Source organism: Mastomys coucha, unplaced genomic scaffold (assembly GCF_008632895.1).
Source record: "Mastomys coucha isolate ucsf_1 unplaced genomic scaffold, UCSF_Mcou_1 pScaffold20, whole genome shotgun sequence".
Lineage (NCBI taxonomy): Eukaryota > Metazoa > Chordata > Mammalia > Rodentia > Muridae > Mastomys > Mastomys coucha.
The window spans coordinates 25,544,550-25,563,354 of NW_022196903.1; the positions used below are offsets into that span (position 1 = coordinate 25,544,550).

Here is an 18,805-nt window from a genome sequence, read left to right on the forward strand (position 1 = left end):
TCTGTGTAGCCCTGGCTGCCCTGGAACTCACTCTGTAGACCAGGCTGGCCTCGAACTCAGAAATCCCATCTGCCTCTGCCTCCCAAGTGCTAGGATTAAGTGCGTGCACCACCACTGCCTGGCAAGTACTGATTTCTTAATGTGCCTAATTTATAAATGAAACAACTTCGTCCCTCCTCCACCTCCTCCTCTTCAAAAAGTTGGACTACCCAGAAGAGTACCAAAGATGTGCAAACAATAGAACTGTCAAATAGCCAGTTTTGCTTTTCTTTTGCACTCCTGACGGAACCCAGGGTCTTGTGCATGCTCGACAAGGGCTCTACCTAAGTTAAATTTTATCATAGGCAAAGATCTCACACACACATGAAAAATCATTTATGCATAAAGTTCCGAGCCCTCTGGTTTCCACATCCTCTGGGAACAATCCCTTCTGGGTAAGGGTGGGCTGCAGTCATTGGTAGTGGAATCAGTTTAGTGGCTGCAACTAACATTTATCTAAAAATAACAGGGGGGTAGCACAGTATCGGACTCAGGAGAATCGTTTGTATTTCAGGGTGCACATTCTGAGTTGTAGTACGAAATGTGTTTCTCACTATGTTTCTTTACGAAGGTAAAAACCAAAAGGTACTGCCGGACAGGAGTTTTCTTTGAAGTTTTCCCTTATTATGCAGCCACACTACTAAGCTAGTGACAAAAAAATCACCGCTCCATGCACTCCAGATTTGCCACATGCTAGTAATTAGTAAGCCTTCACCACTCTGTAGGATGGGCCCACTGTTTAGGTTAGTGAAAAGCGTGAATTAAATCATATTACTTTAGAAGAACTGCAGGCTTATTATTTATACAGTAAGTGGACGCAAGCTAACCAACTGTGGCCAGTGCACAAGGATGGGCTTTGCTTTGGAGACTAGACAAGAGTCATTTGTAATTGACATTTCAAAGAAGCCTAAGAAACAGGCCGGTCTTTGTTTAAATCGTAATTACCCAGTTTGTGTGTAAAAGGATACTTCTATAGAAAGCTTTTCAAAACAACTGGTTCTTTTAAATAGATAATTATTCCCCTTCTAATCTTGTTTATACTATGCAGAACTTCAGTGAACTCTTCCTTCCCCCCAAAAGGTTAACTTCAGCCAGCCCTTCCTCAAATTATCACAGATTCCCAATTAGTGAATTCTAAACAGGGTTTCCTTGCAACAATATCCCAAGGACTTGTCTGATGTGTTCTTTATTGCATTGAATAATGTCTGACAGATTTCCAAGCACCGGGCCACCTGGATATTCTCTCTGTCAGGAACTTGTAGTCAGAGAGGTGATGGCGGCCGAAGGGGAAACACAAATGAGTCACAAACCTTCCCAAGTGACAATGGAAGAGCAAGGAGGAAAATACGTTACACATGAGCTAAATATTCAATTCTCAGCCCTTTTTGGTGTAAGGATGAGCTTACACTTAACAGCCCTAGACCAGGAAAAAGAATATTAAACCTTTTATGTAGAGCAGAAGGTTGTTAGGGCCCAGAGATGCTGCTAAGAGGAAGATGTCTTGGAAATTAATCCTTCTTGTGCTTTTTGATCAACACCCCCGACCCCCCAAGCTCTCAGCACTGAACTTGCTTCATCTAGTAAATTTCTTAGTACTCAAAAATCAGTGCATGAAATACTTTTTCTTAAAGTAATAAAGTTTATTCCCAACAGTACTATTTTCCAGTTTTTATCTTTTAACTTCTGAGTTCACTTCCTCCGCAGGCAGACCTTAACCCTGCCTGATTATAGGGGCCTGCAGTCTGTAACAGTCTTTATTAGTGTCCTCTGACACCTTAAACTTTCATATGTTCAAAAATCTTGATTTAGCAGTGAAAATGCCAGGCAGGGAGCCAGCTCTGTTACTAATTAGAATAAATCAAAAGCGGAGAGAGGGGAGATAAAAACCAGGTTCCGGTGGGCGGATCTACCGGATTTAGTAAGGCAGAGCGGCGGGTCTGAGAGTGAAACGAGAGACAAAGTGCCTGGAGAAATGGCTCTAGGGCTGGGGCCCGCGTCTTTCCTCTGATTGCGGGCTTTAGAATCAGACAGTCAGGGTAGCCCCTGCTGATTGCTTCCCTTTCTTCCGTCCTACAGACCCTCATTCTGCCCATTGTACACTCTCTCTGACACGAGGTCTTGATTGCTCTGAGCCAATCATGGAAGTACCAGTCCCCCGTTGACGAGTGATTCCAGCAGGCAGGGGGTGTCATTTCATTCCAGGGAGAAGTTTGCTGGTGAGGGCATTCTTAAAAGTTTCTTGACTCTGAAAACAGACATGCAGAGAGAGGAAATGGCCTCTCTCCTTTCAGTAGATGCCTCCATGTCTTCTGGGGATGGTAACACGTGTCCAGGAGGCTGAACTGAAGCCGCTGAACTGACAAGAGCTGGAGCAGTATTTTGGATTTCTCTCTCTTCTTTCTTCCTTTCTTCCTATTTTCTCCCTCTCCCTCTCTCTCTCCCCCTCTCCCTCTTTCCTTCCTTCCTTCCTTCCTTCCTTCCTTCCTTCCTTCCTTCCTTCCTTCCTTCTTTCCTTTTAGCTCACACTTGCCTAGAACTCACCACCTGCCTGCCTCAACCCCCTGTACTGTACTGGGATTGCAGGAGTGTGCCACTGGGTTTGGCACCTGCATTTGGATTGCTTGCAGGCAAGGTAATTTTTTTATTTTTTTAAGACTTGTTCTTGCTGGGTAGCTTATCTGGCCTGGAATTCTCGATGTGAACCAACCTGGCCTCAAACTCACAGAGATCCGTTCACCAAGTGCTGAGATTAAAGGGATACCCCACCAACAGTTTACATACACCTTTAATCCCACCACCCGGGGAGGCAGAGGCAGGTTGATAGGAATTCCAGGCCAGCTTGGTCTTCATTTGGAGTTCCAGGCCAATTAAGGCTATATAGTGAGAATTAGTCTCAACAAACAAACAAAGCCCTCAGTCCCCAAATTATGCCTAATTGTATAGCTTTTTGTTTGTTTGTTTGTTTTGTCATTCCTGGTTTTTGTTTTTTTAAAGACAGGTCCTTATGTAGCCTAAGGCTTATCTCAAAGTTGCCTGTGGCTGTGACTTTGTATAAAATGACTCTGACCTTCAATTCTCCTTGCTCTCTATCTCCTGAGTGCCAGCCAGGACATACCAGCACACCCAGTCTATAGTGCTGGGACTGGAACCCATATACATTAGGGAAGCCCTCTGCCAACCAAGCTAAGTCCTCAGCCTCCAGGGACATTAACTTTTTGTTTGTTTGTTTGTTTTTGAGAATTCTCAGGGAGTTTTCCTGTTTCTTGTGGTTGGATTTTCCTCTGTGATCTCTAGAGCAGGGCCCTTTACCTGGGAAATGGTCTGTAATGCTAAAGTTGCTAAAGCTAGAAGTGTGTATAAACTGTTGTGTTCCTGCATCCATGGATGTGTGCTGCGGATGCAGAAGACCATTAGACCCCAAGGACATGGCCTTTCAACGTAGCCTGTGCACTCCAGATCGTTCACAATTCACGTCTGGAAGTGTCAGAGATGAACGCCCCTGCCCCGATACCTTCTGGCTAACCTGTATTTGTGGCATCCGATGAGATGAGTGACAGCCTCCTGAGTGCCAGAGAGAGTGGGTCGGAACTGAGAAAAGCTTGGTAAAGTGAGTGCTTTGGTCTTTCTGGGCTGATGACCTCCTTTCTACCCACTCCTAGCCACTTTGCCTTGACCAGGCAGGTACTGGCTATGGTAGAATTTTCTTCCAATTCAAGTCCTTGCTTGATAAACTGGACTTGGGACCAAGGCAGATATCAGTTTCCCAGGGAAACTGGACACACAGCCGGGTCTTCCAGGTCCAAAGAGCCCTCCATGTAGATTAGGAGCCGTAGGGAAGCTGGTTGTTAGGGAAAGAAGCATGAGCGGTAAATAGAGAAAGGTGAAGAGGTCTGAGGCCTGGCCCCCCAGCCCCAACCCCATTCTAGTTCCTTTCCAAGGCCTCTCTGTCACCCACTCATCGATAACACAATAACACCACACCTCACCGGCAGGATCTCGTGATAACTTCCTCTTTCTACTTATGCTCAAGTGAGTCCCTGTCACTAGAAACCAAAAGAATCTGCACACCCGAGGTGTGCTGGAATGCTTGAGCTTGACAGCACTCAAAGTGTTAGCCTGACTGTGTAGCACTTTGGTTTTCCTGGTGTAGATACCGTACTGTTGCGCACTGTTGCTGATCGCAAAGCTGCCAAGACGCTCTTGCTGAGTGGGAGTTGAGAAGAACTGAGAATGTTGGCTCCAGCACATCCCTCAGTAAAATGAATACAGCCTGCAATATGCTTCTCAGCTCCATAAGAGGTTCAAGGACACATGCTGATGGCTCCTCAGGAATTACAGGACACAAATCTTTTTAATTAGTTTCAAATGTGCAGCATCATAGGGCTCAGGGAGGAGAGGATGTAGGATTGAGCTTTCAAATCATATTGGGAAAAAAAAACACCTTTTAGTATAATGCTTTTATGTGCACTGGGAATTGGAGGTAGAAGAAGGGGTCATACTGAGGGCAGAAAAGAAGCTAGAAGCGCACCTGGGATGTGTAGAAGGCGACCTAGCTGAAGGCAGACATCAGGCCTGAGGAGGCATGGGAGGCAACCAGGGTGAAGGCAGACACAAAACCTTGACTGAAAGGAAAGAGTGGTGGCTTTCCGCAGGTAAGGAGAGATACCTGGCACCAGGCCACAGAAGACTAAATTAGGTCCTTCAGCCATTTAGCCATCACATGTAAAACCCCTGGCCCGATTTGCTTTTTTAATGTGGTACCTGAAATTGAACCTAGGGCCTTACAGGGCAAATCTACTGGCACGGTCTTAGTCTGGAACCCACTATGTATACCAAGCTGACCTCACGTTCATGGCTGGCTTCCTTGGTTCTGTCTCTCAAGTGCTGTCAAGATACAACATGACACCTAGTTTTCTGCTATGCTTCTTGTCTCATGTTTTCCCCCCAGGAGGTAAAGGCTTTTTATTACAAAATTAGAACTAAAAAGACAAAAATATGATCAGGGCAGGAAAAATGGCTCAGCGGGCAAGTAAAGGTGCTTGTCTGTCTGTCTCTTATGCACACATGCACACCCACACATAAAAATTATGCACGCCAAGGGCAGGGCAAGATAATGAATGATTCTATTATTATTGAAGACTATCAGCAAGAACTTAGTGGCTGGCAGTAGATCCTGTCTACCTTTAATGAAGGAAGGTTGAGAGGCATGGGGTGAGGTGGTTTACAAAGGCTTCAAGGAGACCCTGTTCAGGCCTCTTTACATGCCATTCCTCTGGCAGAAACTCACTTGCCAAACATTCAAGTGATCTTTACAGAGATCTGACATCAGTTTTAAGACATAATTCCAAGGTTATTCTCTGTAATTCTGGTTCTTTAAGGTTGCCAGCTCCTTGACATACATGGACATTACTAAATGTCCTTGACATACATAAACTCTAAGTGCTCTAGAGTTTAGACTTGTTTATTTAAATTTATGAACAACTATTTCATATAATCACATAGTTTAGTTTCTTTTTTTGTTTGTTTGTTTTTTTGGTTTTTTTTGTTGTTTGTTTGTTTTGGTTTTTTGTTTTTGGTTTTTGGTTTTTCGAGACAAGGGTTTCTCTGTGTAGCTCTGGCTGTCCTGGAACTCACTCTGTAGACCAGGCTGGCCTTGAACTCAGAAGTCCACCTGTCTCTGCCTCCCAAGTGCTGGGATTAAAGGCGTGCGCCATCACCGCCTGGCCATAGTTTAGTTTCAACTGCAAAAATACCTGTGTGCCTTGGTGTTTATTATATTTGACTATTTAGTCCTTGAGAATTTACTGTGTTGATGTTAGTAATGAGAATAAGTAGATTTTATAGCCTTAGTTTAATTGAGACAAAGGTGGAAATACACTGAAAGGGAACATATTATCATGATCATCCTGTATTTGGACGAAAGCCTATTGACTGTTTATTTGTGAGATCAAAACCCATGAAAAAAATTAAAGAACACAATCCTAAAAAGATATATTCCTTTAAAATTATTTTATTTGACAGCTGGAAAGATGGCTCTGTGGTTAAGAGCACTGGCTGCTTCTGTACAGGACCCAGTTTCAATTCCCAGCACCTACATGATAGCTTATAACCTTCTGTAACTCCAGTTCTAGGAGATCCAGTGCCCTCTTCTGGCCTCTATGAGTACTGCATTAACATGGTATATACACATACATGTAGGCAAAATGTCCACACACAGAAAATAAAATAGAAAAAAAGAAAGAAAAAATTATTTAACTTATTTTAAAAAATTATTTATTTTTATTTTATGTGCATTGGTGTTTTCTCTGCATATATATCTGTGTAAGGGTACCAGATCCCCTGGAACTGGAGTTATAGATAGTTGTGAGCTGTCATGCAGGTGCTGGGAATTGAACCCAGTTCACAGGTCTTCTGGAAGAGTAATCAGTTTTCCTAACTGCTGAGCCATCTCTCCAGCCCCTAGGAATTATTGTAATTAGCTGACAAAGTAACAGGCTTCCTTATTATACATTGTCATACATGCTTGGGTTTGACTTACCGCTCTTCCCCCAACAAAATTATATGTAGATGCTTTGTTTCTTTCTTCTTTTTTTTTTTTTTTTTTTTTTTTTTTTTTTTTTTTTTGGTTTTTTCGAGACAGGGTTTCTCTCTGTAACCCCGGCTGTCCTGGTACTCACTATGTAGACCAGGCTGGCCTCGAACTCGGAAATCCGCCTGCCTCCGCCTCCCAAGTGCTAGGATTAAAGGCGTGCGCCACCACCGCCCGGCTCTTCTTCTTTTTTTAATAAAAGATTTATTTTATTTATTTTATGAGCACACTGTAGTTGTACAGATGGCCGTGAGCTATCATGTGTGTGGCTGCTGGGAATTGAACTCAGGACCTCTGCCGGCCCCGCTCACTCTGGCCCCTCTTTGTTTTTTCCAGACAGGGTTTTCACTGCGTAACCCTGGCTGTCCTACAACTCACTCTGTAGACCAGGCTGGCCTCCAATCAGAGATCTGCCTGCTTCTGCCTCCTGAGCACTGAGATTAAAGGCATATACCACCATCAACTAACAAAACAAAACCAAAAACAACACTTTCCCTAAATACTTAATAAGTAAAATAAAAAGATAAGCAAACTTTTTGAAACATAATATATAAACAACTTTAAAAATAAGAAAAAGCCAAATAATTTAGCAGAGAAACCATCCAAATATTTAATAAAATCCTCACAAGTGATAAATTCCAAGTGACCAATAAATGTATCAAAGAGATGTTCAATTTCCACGTAAAGGAAAATCAATGAAATGTTTTTTAAATTTTAGATTGATACAAGTCTCAATTTTTTTCTCTCTTTAAAATACTACTCTAGCCAGGCGGTGGTGGTGCATGCCTTTAATCTCAGCATTTAGGAGGCAGAGGCAGGCGGATTTGAGTTCGAGGCCAGCCTGGTCTACAGAGTGAGTTCCAGGACAGCCAAGGCTACACAGAGAAACCTTGTCTCGAAAAAGCCAAAAAAAAAAAAAACCCAAAAAAACAAAAACAAAAAAAAATACTCTAGTTTTGGGCAGATATGGGAAGCAAGCTGTCTGGAAAGCATGGTCTATGATAAAGCCGACAATGTTGGAATATTTAAAATGGTTATATCCATGACCAGCATCTCCATTATAAAGAATTCAGCCATTTGCCTTAGGCATTGGAAGCAAAATGACAAGGGAACATCGTCAGAGATGGCCACTGCTGCGGCTTGCAGGCCTAACACTTTCAGAAGTCAGCCTTTGCTAAGTGTGGCTGCCCTGCAAGCCTGAGACCCTAAAGACACTAAAAAGAGTCAATGAGACTAAACCTGATGGACAACTTGGCCAACTAAGCACCTAGAAAACTCTATGGAAGAGCACCAAGTAAAGCCACCAAGGTGTCTGTTGCTTTGCCCAGTTTATCTCGTGGATTTCAGTAATCAGTCATACATGTCCAGGTTTAAAAAACTGTAAGAAAACAAAACAAAACCTCCTTTCAGACACATAAAACTAAACCTAACTAAGGAGAGTCATCAACGCATTCCATGTGCTCCAGCTTCCAGGCCCTTGGAATGTGCCTTTGGAAAATATGTTATGTTTTTGGATTAGAAGCACTGTGCACATTGTAAGATGTTCAGATAACAGTTTTGTTAAAGGAAAAAAAATTGAACCCCCTGAGAGGATTCTTAATGGTTCCATGAATATTATTTCTGGATAATTTTTTTAAAAAAGAAATATGAGATAATCAGACCTCTTGATGTGCAAAACCAAGAACCAAATAGATTTAGATAAATGTTTTGATTTTTCTTTTCCTCTTTCTTTCTCTCTCTTTCTCTCTTTCTTTCTCTTTCTTTCTTCCTTCCTTCCTTCCTTCCCCCTTTCTTTCTTTCTCTCTCTCTTTCTTTCTTTCTTCCTCTCTTTCTTTCTTTCTTTTTTTTTTCCCAGACAGGGTTTCTCTGTGTAGCTGTCCTGGAACTCACTCTATAGACCAGGCTGGCCTCAAACTCCCAAGTGCTGGGATTAAAGGCATGTGCCACCACCACCCGCTCTTTCTTTCTCTCTCTCTCTCTCTCTCTCTTTCTTTCTTTCTTTCTTTCTTTCTTCTTCCTTTCTCTCTCTCTTTCTTTCTTTCTTTCTCTCTTTCTTTCTTTCTTTCTTTCTCTCTCTCTTTCTTCTTTCTTCTTTTCTTTCTTTCTTTCTTCTTTCTTTCTTTCTTCTTTTCTTTCTCTCTCTTTCTCTCTCTTTCTTCTTTCTTTCTCTCTTTCTTCTTTTCTTTCTTTCTTTCTTCTTTCTTCCTTTCTTCTTTTCTTTCTCTCTCTTTCTCTCTCTCTTTCTTTCTTTCTTTCTTTTTTTTCTCTCTTTCTTTCTGAGTCAGGGTTTCTTTGTGTGGCCTTGACTGTGCTAGAACTCATTCTGAAGACCATGCTGGCCTCAAAACTCACAGAGATCTTGCCTGCTTCGACCTCCCAAGTGCTGGGGTTAAAGGCAAGCACCATCAACCATCTGGCTCTTTTGTTTTTCTAAACAGGGTCTCACCATGCAGCCTTGGCTGGTCTGGAAGTTACTTTGTAGAGGAGGCTGGAATCCAACTCACCTATCTCTTGTCTGCTCCTGATTCCCAAGGGCTGGATGTGCCACCATACCTGGCTTTGGATAAATATTTTGGGATACTTTTTCCTAACTTAATCTCTTGGTATTTGCTATCTAATTTGGAGCAAACCATGTTGAGAAAATCCTTCACCATCTGAATTCACTATCTAAACTCTTCCTGTTTCAATTTGAATATAAGTAGATTTGGGTAGCCAGGGATAACTGTAATCATTTTTTTCTCTTATATGAGTTACATTTAACACACATTATTTAGTAATAGACTTTTTTGCATGCTCAAATCTACAACATAGTTTCTATTCATAATTACCTTTTACCTTTCTTTCACTGTGCAAGTTGCATGTCTCATATCCAAAATGCTTGGACCAGAAGTAATTTAAGATTTTCCCAGATTTTAGGATATTTGCTCACACCCACACCCACATACCAAATAAATTGGCTGTATACATTTCTATATATAGAAAAAGATTACATGGAAAAATATAAATATATAAAAAAATTAAATCTAACTGCTAGTTATCATGAAGTATCAATTGAGGTGGAAAGGGGCAATAGACAACTTTTTGTGGGTCACATTTTTCAATAGTGTTTGAATACTCAGACTAGTATTTTGGGTATAGAACAGCTAAATATGAGAACCTTACAGAAAAGTATTGTGAAAAAGTGAATTTTCAAACAAATGGAGGTTGAGCTAGGATTTGTGGTAGGGTGGCATCCCTGAAACAGAGAAGTGTGGATGGTTAGTCAAAGGTGGATTGGTCCCCATCAATCACTCCCTACCAGAATTACCATGCTGGCCCCTTGCATTGGTTGTTACAAATTTCTGTTTTATTTTTTGAGAACTGGCCCATTTCCAAGTTCAATTTGGTTGCATAGTATCTCTTACATGAGTGACCCCATTTTGTTCTGGTCTGGTCAGCTGGGGCCTAGTGCAAGAGATCTTCCTAAAACAGCAGATATTAAACTTTCTTTAATTCCTTGAAGCTGTGAATAATTTGATGCCATAAATTAGTAAATATATTAGTGTTTTTATTCATAGATTAGAAAACAGTGAGACTTCATCCCCAATACAATATAATACTATGCTTATTAATAGTCTATAGGCACAGAGAGAGATGGCTCAGTGGTTAAGAGCCACAGGCTTCCAGAGAACTCAGGTTCAATTCCTAGCACCTGAAGGTCAGCTCACAACCATCTGTAACTCCAGTTTCTGGGGCTCTGAGAGCTCAGGCCAGGAAGTGGTTCATACACAGGCAAAACATTCATACAACTAAAGGTAAATTTATAATAATAATGTTTTCTTTTTGTTTATGTATTTTATATATTGTTGTTATTATAATCGTAGTGTTGTGTGTGTGTGTGTGTGTGTGTGAGAGAGAGAGAGAGAGAGAGAGAGAGAGACAGAGAGAGAGAGACAGAGAGAGAGAGACAGAGAGAGACAGAGAGAGAGAGAGAGACAGAGAACACAAGCCATGGCATGCTTATGGAGGTCAGAGGACAACTTTTGGCAATTGTTTCTGTTGTCTACTTTGGCAAAGGCAGAGGCCCTCCAGAATAACACCTTAGAAGAAGCACTGCTTAACTTGCCTAAGGCTGACTTCTGTACCTGGTTTTTAGAATGTGGGCTCTGGGGACTGCATTCAGGCTTCCCTTGGCAAACGCTTTACCCACTGAGCTGTTTGCCCCCTCAAAAATATGTTTTCATACAGACCAATCTGTTATCTTTCAGATATTCCAAAGTCCTCAGTTTCCTCTGCAGTGTTTTCACTTTTGTTTTAAATATGCAGCCCATATTGACTTTGAAGTCATAGAAATCCTCCTGCCTCAGCCTCCTAAGTGTTAGAATCATAGGCATGTGCTACTGCATTCACCCAATGTTTTAATTAATTAATACAGGCTGAAATTGGAGTTGTCAACATCATCATCATCATCATCACTTATTTTATGGCCTTGGGAAGTAACAAGCTCATCTTGTTACAACAGGTAATATTACTGTTTTGTTTATGCTTCAGGTTTTTCTGCACACTTCCAGGAAACTGCTACGTTTGATGTTGAGAGACTTTATATTTAGACATCTTTTTTCCATCTGAACTAGTGATGCTCAATAGAAATTTATTGCAAACACATATGTAATTATACACATATTTGTGGAAGCCAGAAGCCTGGATTCCTCTGGAGCTGCAGTTACAGGAGGTTTCGAGTTGTCTAATATGAGTGCTGGGAACCGAAATCATGTCCTCTGGAAGAAAAGCAAGTGCTCATTCAAGGCCAGTTTGGGGTACATAGCAAGTTCCAGGCCAGCCAGTGCCATTTAAGTTATAATAAGAAGCCAAATATGGGGATTCATGACTATAATCCTAGTACTTGAAAGGTTGAGGCGAGAGGATTGTCATGAGTTTGAAGTCAGTGCGGGCTACATGGTGGGTTCCACACCAGCCTTGGCTAAAGTGAGCCCCTGGGTCAAAAACAAACAAGAAAACAAACAAGAAACAAAAAAGTTTAAAAAATATATCATTTCCCCAATCATATTCATATTCCAAATGTTTGGTTGGCCATGGTGGTGTCCAGCACACGGACAGCATAGGGGTAGAATGCTTGCTTTGGACACTGCTGGCCTAGACACTGATTGACTTGTGGGTAAAGAACCAACAGAGAAAGAGAAGTCAGATCTCACCGCGGAGTAGGGGGTCTTGCTTGTCTCCTACTGAGAGCAAGTAGTTCCTGCTCTGAGAACTTGAGGGGCTGCAATTAGACAACATAGTCTTTCTTCCTAATTGACTATATATATACGTAAAGTACTTGCTTACTGGACCTTTTGCCATCGGATGGCAAATACCTTCTTCGGAAGAGATGAAAGGGTGGAAATCCGGACCTTTCGGGAATGACCATGGTTGTCTGTAGGTAGCAGAAGGGGGCAGCAGAGAGCTGCCAGGGTGGTAAGCTTTCGGGTGCACCAAAGGTTGGGTAGATAAAGAGCACTCGGGTCAACCCAAATCAGGAGCTCACAGGTCAAAAGGAAAGCCAGGCTGGAAAGTGCTTGTGGGAGAGAAACAGAGAAAAAGATGGGGCCAGAGGATAAGAGAAGAAGCATCATGGGAACGTTTGGCTTCTAGTATTACGTCGGTAGCTTTGGCCCTTTTCTTTTTAACTAAATTATAACAAAAATGAAGAAGTTAAAGTTATCGTCTACCACAGGGGAGTTTGGCAATCGCCAAATCATTTATCACATTTCTTCTTCTTCTCCTCCTTATTTTTGTTTTTTTTTTTGTTTGTTTTTGTTTTTGTTTTTTGTTTTTTTTTCGAAATAAGGTTTCTCTTTGTAGCCTTGGCTGTCTTGGAACTTGAGTCGAACGTCAGAAATGACCTCTCACACTCAGAGATCCACCTGCCTCTGCCTCTGACTGCCGAGATTAAAGGCGAGTGAGTGCCACCACTGCCCGGCTCTTAGGGTATTTCTTACAGATATGTACTCATGGTTTTGTGTATGCATTTTGTTTCATAAGCTGTTTGAATATGTTCTGTGAACTTTTTTTTTTTTTTCGAGACAGGGTTTCTCTGTGTGGCCCAAGCTGTCCTGGAACTCACTCTGTAGACCAGGCTTGCCTCAAACTCAGAAATCCACCTGCCTCTGCCTCCCAAGTGCTGGTATTAAAGGCATGCACCACCACGTCCAGCGCACATTTAAACATTTTTAAAAATTATAATTATGAATGTCTGTATGTGGGTATGTGCACATGATTGTTGTACTCTCAAAAGCCAGAGGTGACAGATCCCTGTAGCTGGAGTTACAGCCTGTTGTGAACATCCCAGAATGTGCATACGGGGAACTGACTCAGGTCCTCGGTAAGAGAAGTCAGAACTCTTAGTCACTGAGTCAGCTCTTCATCCAATCTTGGTCCATTTTACATGTGTGTGTGTGTGAGCACATGCTAGTGATTGAACTGTGGACTCTGGAGTCCACAGTTCAATCACTAATCACTCGGTCTAACACAAATCTGTATTGTAGTCAACCCTACCCGCAGCGTGTTTAAATGATCACCACGGCTTTGGTTGGTGTGAACTTGTTTTGCTTGATTTAACAAACTATTACTTAGGATACACTAAGGTATCCCACTTTTTCACCATTTGGATGAATATAAATCCTAGATCAATCATAAAGATTTTCTTAGAATAAATTCCTAAAGTATCGGGGGTAGGCATCAGAGTACAGATATAGATGATTCTAGGTTTGAGCTGCTGGAGCTCACGCACGCAAATGTAACAGGGTGTACTCTTCCCCCAGAGAATCTCCCTAGTCGTCCACCAACTCAGTAATACTTCACTTTTTTTCCTCAAGAAACCAACCATGATAGGAAACAGAAGCCAAACCAAATCAACTAACTAACCAACCAACAAAAACCCCCAGCAAGACCTAACAACTTCAATAATCTGACTGGCAAAAACAACAACAACAAAAACAAAATGAGGTCTCATTTTAAAAAATAGCATTTTAAAAGATGGCTTGGTGGCATGTGCTTGTAATCCCAGAACGAAGGAGGTGGATTAAGTAGTTCAAAGCTGTCCTCAGGATCAGAAGTTTGGGCCAGCCTGGACTACATGAGAACCCCCCCCCCATCTTAAAAATAAGAACAAAACCAAAACAACAACAAACCCCCAATTGATTCTTTGATTATTACAGATGATTATTTTTAATTAAAAAAAATGTGCCTTCACGTATGTGCACACATGCATGTGTATGTTTGTTCAGATGTGTGTGTCAAGGTGCAAATGTAGAGGCCAGAGAATAGTTTTAGGGAATTGGTTCTCTCCTATGTGGGCAAGGGAACCAAACTCGAAGGCAGGCACTTTTAGCCATTGACTCATCTTGCTCCTGAAAATTTTGCAAGTTGTAAAATGTATTTATTTAATGTGGTGCTAGGGATTGGCTTCAGGGACTTGGGTGTACCAGGCAAATGCTCTGCCCATGACCCACTCAGGCTTCTTTAAATGCTTGCATCTGTGTGTGCATCCATTTTCAGTAGTGTTCATATTCTACACACACACACACCCACTGCATCCCACTCCCCCCACCCCCTGCTGCACCAGCCTGGCCTTGAACACCTCACCCCCACACCCTCTTAGTCTTTTAGGTAGTGGGATTACAGACATGTAACTATGTCCATCAGGGTTTCACTTTTAAGGCAGATTTTCTATTTTAGAATCACTTTCTGAATAACTTTACATTCACAGAAAAAGTTGCCAAGATGGTGGAGAGGTTGCTGGCATTCCCTTTCCCCCTGGCTTCTGCGAACACTCACATCCTGTCCAAACACAGACATTCCATGAGGGCTTAAAGGTGTCTTGTTTTAAAGGTGCTGCAAAGAATCAAGCAGCTGGGATGGGAATTTTTGTTTAAAGCTTGGCTGATTGAAACGATAGATTCTGTGTATTTTGCAGTCAAAGCACTAGGTTCTGAAATAGTGTTAGGAGTTCATTAACTCTGCTGCAGAGCTCACTTTGCTACAAATAAACACATTTCAGCAGATAAAGACGTCCACGTCCGGAGTTTTGATGTGGAAAACTTTGGGGGTCTGGAAACTGTTCTGAGGGATTTAATTTGTGGTTGGGTCTGCTCTGGTTCCATATAGCATCCCTCCCCCCAGCCCCCACCTTAGCCTGTGATTAGGCTGTTTCACCTTCTGGGGTTAAAGTGTGCCTAGCATCATCCTGGTCGGGAGCAACGTGCCATCAGACCGTTTTTCTACAGGGACCTATCATCTTTCTCCTAAATTACAGCTTCCCCAGGGATGCGTTGATAAAGACCCATTTGGTCAAAAATGGTCTTTTCCTAGAGCTGAGTAGAATTACTTGGGGGTAATTGGGCCCTGTGGAGCATCAAAGCTGGGAACTAGAGTCAGAGGACAGAGTTCTTGGTGCCTGCTCTACCTCAGATCAGCCCTGGGGCTTTCTGTAGGCCCTTTCCTCTGGGGTGTGTGTCTATGTGTGTCATTTTTTTCATCCTGAAAGCACAGGCTGTCTATGACCTCTTTCTGGCTGGAGATTTTCTCAGTGACTCTCAAAAACAGATCTTATCAGGGATGATGGATATATGATATGTCTCACTGATTGTGGTGATGTGGGTATGTACCTATGTCAAAACTTATCAAACGGTATGTTTAAAATACATGCAGTTTAGTGTATGTTATCCCATTTCTAGAATTAGAAAATGGAAAACATAGTGTCCTGTCATGACACAGATCTTTACACCGTCAGAAACAGAAACAAAGGCCTCTTACAACTTACAGCCTTATCCCCTTCCCAGCAGCTTTTTCTATTTTAATTCTCTTTCTCCCTTCCCCCTTCCTCCTCTCCTCCCCTGCCCTATCCTCCCACTCTTCCCCCTCTCTCCCTCCACTCCCTCCTTTAGATCTTCTCTCCTCCCCTCTCTCCTCTCCCACCCCTCTTTTTATGATTCTTTCTTTCCCTTACAGGGTTTTGCTGTGTAGCCCATATTTGTTCTAGCTCATGATCCTCCTGCCTGTGTTGGTTTATAAGTGCATGCCACCATGCTCAGTTGTTTATAGTTGTTTTTATTTTTTTGAGACAAGGTTTGTCTGTGTAGCCTGGTTGTCCTGGAACTCACTCTGTAGACCAGGCTGGCCTTAAACTCACCAGAGATCCTCCTGCCTCTGTCTCCTGAATGCTTTGATGGAAGGTATGTGCCACCATGACTCCTTAACTTGGCTGTGTGCATGATTCCCAGCTTTTCCCCATCTTGTGTTTGCCTGCTGCTAGCAATTCAGATCTCTCATCTTTATTTTGCCACATACTCCCTGTCTTGAAACTCAGCTTGAGGGCCAGCCACCTTTTGAGGTAGCTGACCTATGCATTCATTTTAGGTATCAGTAACTTAAGACAGGACGTGTTGTAGTCTTAGCTTCTTGGGTTTATCTTCGGATTCTTTTTTCTTTTTACATTGTATTGATTTTATGTGCACGGGGTTTTGTCCTGAATCTGTGTACTGTGTGTATGCCTGGTACACATGGAGGCCAGAAGGTGTCTGATCCCCTGGGACTGGATTTATAGATGGTTGTGAGCTAGTTTGTGGGTGCTGGGAATCAAACACAGATCCTCTGGAAGAGATGCTAGTGTTTGAAACCACTGAGCCACGTCTCCAGCCCCCTTTTTCTGACTCTTAAGAGTCAGAAAAACCAGGAGTTAGACTAGGCGCTCATCTTACAGAGTGGTTTTCCAACATGCACAAAGCCCTGGGTTTGACCTTTGTCACCACACAAACTGGGCATGGTGTACAAGCCTGCAGTTCTAGTACTCAGAAGATAGACGCAGGAGGATCAATGTCATCCTCAGCTACATCAGCAGTTTGAGACCCATCTGGGCTCAAAAGTAAACAAAATAGAACCAAACAAAATGAACACCAAATAAAAAAACAAAGCAAAAAAAAAAAAATACGCCACCAAACCAATCAACCAAACAAAAAAAACCTAGAACTAAACAAAAACATAAAACATAAAAAAAAAAATAAATAAAAACCAAACTAAATAATTTCTTCAACTAGAAACATGATATGTGTGGCTTTCTCCTTTGAGCAGTTGCTTGAGAATTTTAATCCAGGGATTTAAAGTGTGTGCAGATACAAATTTTGATATACAAAGAAAAGTAGGAAAATTCTCTACAGCTGTTTGTGGTTGATTCTTGCCAGGCGGAATATAATGTGTAGATTATAAATAGGATTGCTATTTATGCAGATGCAATAAGTAGGATTCCTGAAAGAAAGCAGGTATTCTCATTCTCCTTGTAAACGGTGAACACAGTTAGATTACGGAAGGTCTGTGTGTATAGACAAAGAAAAATTACTTTCATCTAAAAACAATTTTTGTTAGTACAATCTTTGCTTTAGGAAAAGAAAACAAAAACAAAACAAAACAAAACAAAAACCAATAAAACAAGCCGGGTTTGAAAGCAGATGCTTGTAATCCCAGCATTTGGGAGCTAGACACAGGGGGATTGGGAGTTCAAAACTAGTGTCAGCTCCAAGACCAGTTTGAGGACAATCTTAGGGAGGGGAGGAAGGGAGTGGGGAGAGAGAAAAAGAGAGAGAAAGAGAGAGAGAGAACTGCAAATTGCTTAAAGAAATTTAGAGAAACAGATACCAAACTGCTTTCTCAAGTAGAGGAATTGGTGATGAAGTAAAACCCTTCCTTGAAATGCAAACTTTCTCAACAAGCGCCTTTACCTCTACAATCAGAAAGACATTGTCATTTTTGAGAAGAAGCATAGCAATAGAGGCATTAATTTGGTACAAATGCAGATGGATCACTTTAGAGACAGTGTGGAATTAAATATTACAAGGCATTCTGCTTTGCTTATTTAATAGAGAGTGAGGCTGGGCCAGGCCACATCTCCGGGGACCCAGGGCAGATGTGGACTGAGCGACTACAGAGCTTCGGGGTAAACATTGTAAAAATAAACGAATGAGCAAAGTAATGGGATATGATGGACGGGATGCTAGGTAATTACTGTAAACGCTTTGTCCAAGACCCAGAAAGGACTTTAACCTCTAGGTCTATTAATCTGGCTTCTATCACCCAGTAGGGCCCACGGCACTTTAGGTTCTCAATCATAAACATCTGATTTGCCCTTGGTATGCTTTAATGATTTTGTTTTCTTTCCATTGAAATCTGTTATCTCACCCTAAAAAAGGAAAATACACAGACAGGCGATAGCATGCTCTGGTATCTGGGACCTTGAGAATTTCACAAGCAGGTGAGAATTTGGCCATATGGGAATTCCTTTGAATTCTCATAGCGCCAATAGATAACCCTCAGCCCTGCTCCCTATAAAGTTCAGGAAGGGCTCTGAACTCTGGGCTCTGGGAAAAGCATTGACCATGAGGTTGACCCTGTTATTGGTTGCCCTATTTGGGTATATCTGCTGTCAAGAAACATTTGTGGGGTAAGTGACACTTTCTGGTATTTATTTGGTTTCTACTTACTTGATTCCCAAAACCTCTCATTTGCTCACAACTTGGTCACTGAATAAGGGATGTATGTGCTCTGTGTTTTCAGAACACTCTTAGGTTGTGGGGAGATAGTGGGAAAGATAGGAGCTGATCAAAGAGGACATGAATGACTGTCGAGGTGGAAAGGAGTGGAAACTATCAAAAGCCCCAAACAGAGCCCTTTTATCTGGTAATAAAGAGCAGGACTGTACATCGGGGCGCTCACAGACTATGGTGGCTTCTACTATGTACAGACAACAGAGGAGAGGCTAGAGATTTTGCATGAGGGAGAAGTGTATTTTGAACGGTAGTGCCTTGACACTTCCGGTGCCTGTGGGAGCCTGCAGGCTCTGACTGGAGACCCAGGACTATTACCGTGTGAAGTTAGTCTTAAGAAGTAGCCTGGGAGTTCCTTTATCATTTGCTAAGGAAGAATAGCTTTAAAGATAGGGCAGAATGTCTTTGGGAGAGTTGGTTCTGTGAGATGAGTTCAAGACCTATTCCTCTTCCTTTCCCATGACCTTAGACATTATTTTATGGGCTGCGACAGGAGTGACTCCATTTTGTAAAAATGAATTTTCACAGAACTGATCTCACCCCCCTTTCTCTCCAGTGGTCAGAATGTGGGGCTGACAGCCAGCAGGGAAGAGGTGGCATGTCC

The 18,805-nt window shown here is 42.1% G+C and overlaps 1 protein-coding gene across 1 annotated transcript in view; it reads left to right on the top strand.

Annotated features, from left to right (window-relative positions):
* The first annotated feature begins 3,585 nt into the window (after positions 1-3,585).
* Positions 3,586-18,805, top strand: part of Cpa2 (carboxypeptidase A2) — a 37,399-nt gene continuing 22,179 nt past the window's right edge. Inside the window, exons 1-2 of the mRNA XM_031381064.1 lie at positions 3,586-3,641; positions 11,043-11,129. Of these exons, the coding sequence (XP_031236924.1) occupies positions 3,586-3,641; positions 11,043-11,129 (143 nt within the window). The remainder of the gene's footprint in view (positions 3,642-11,042; positions 11,130-18,805) is intronic.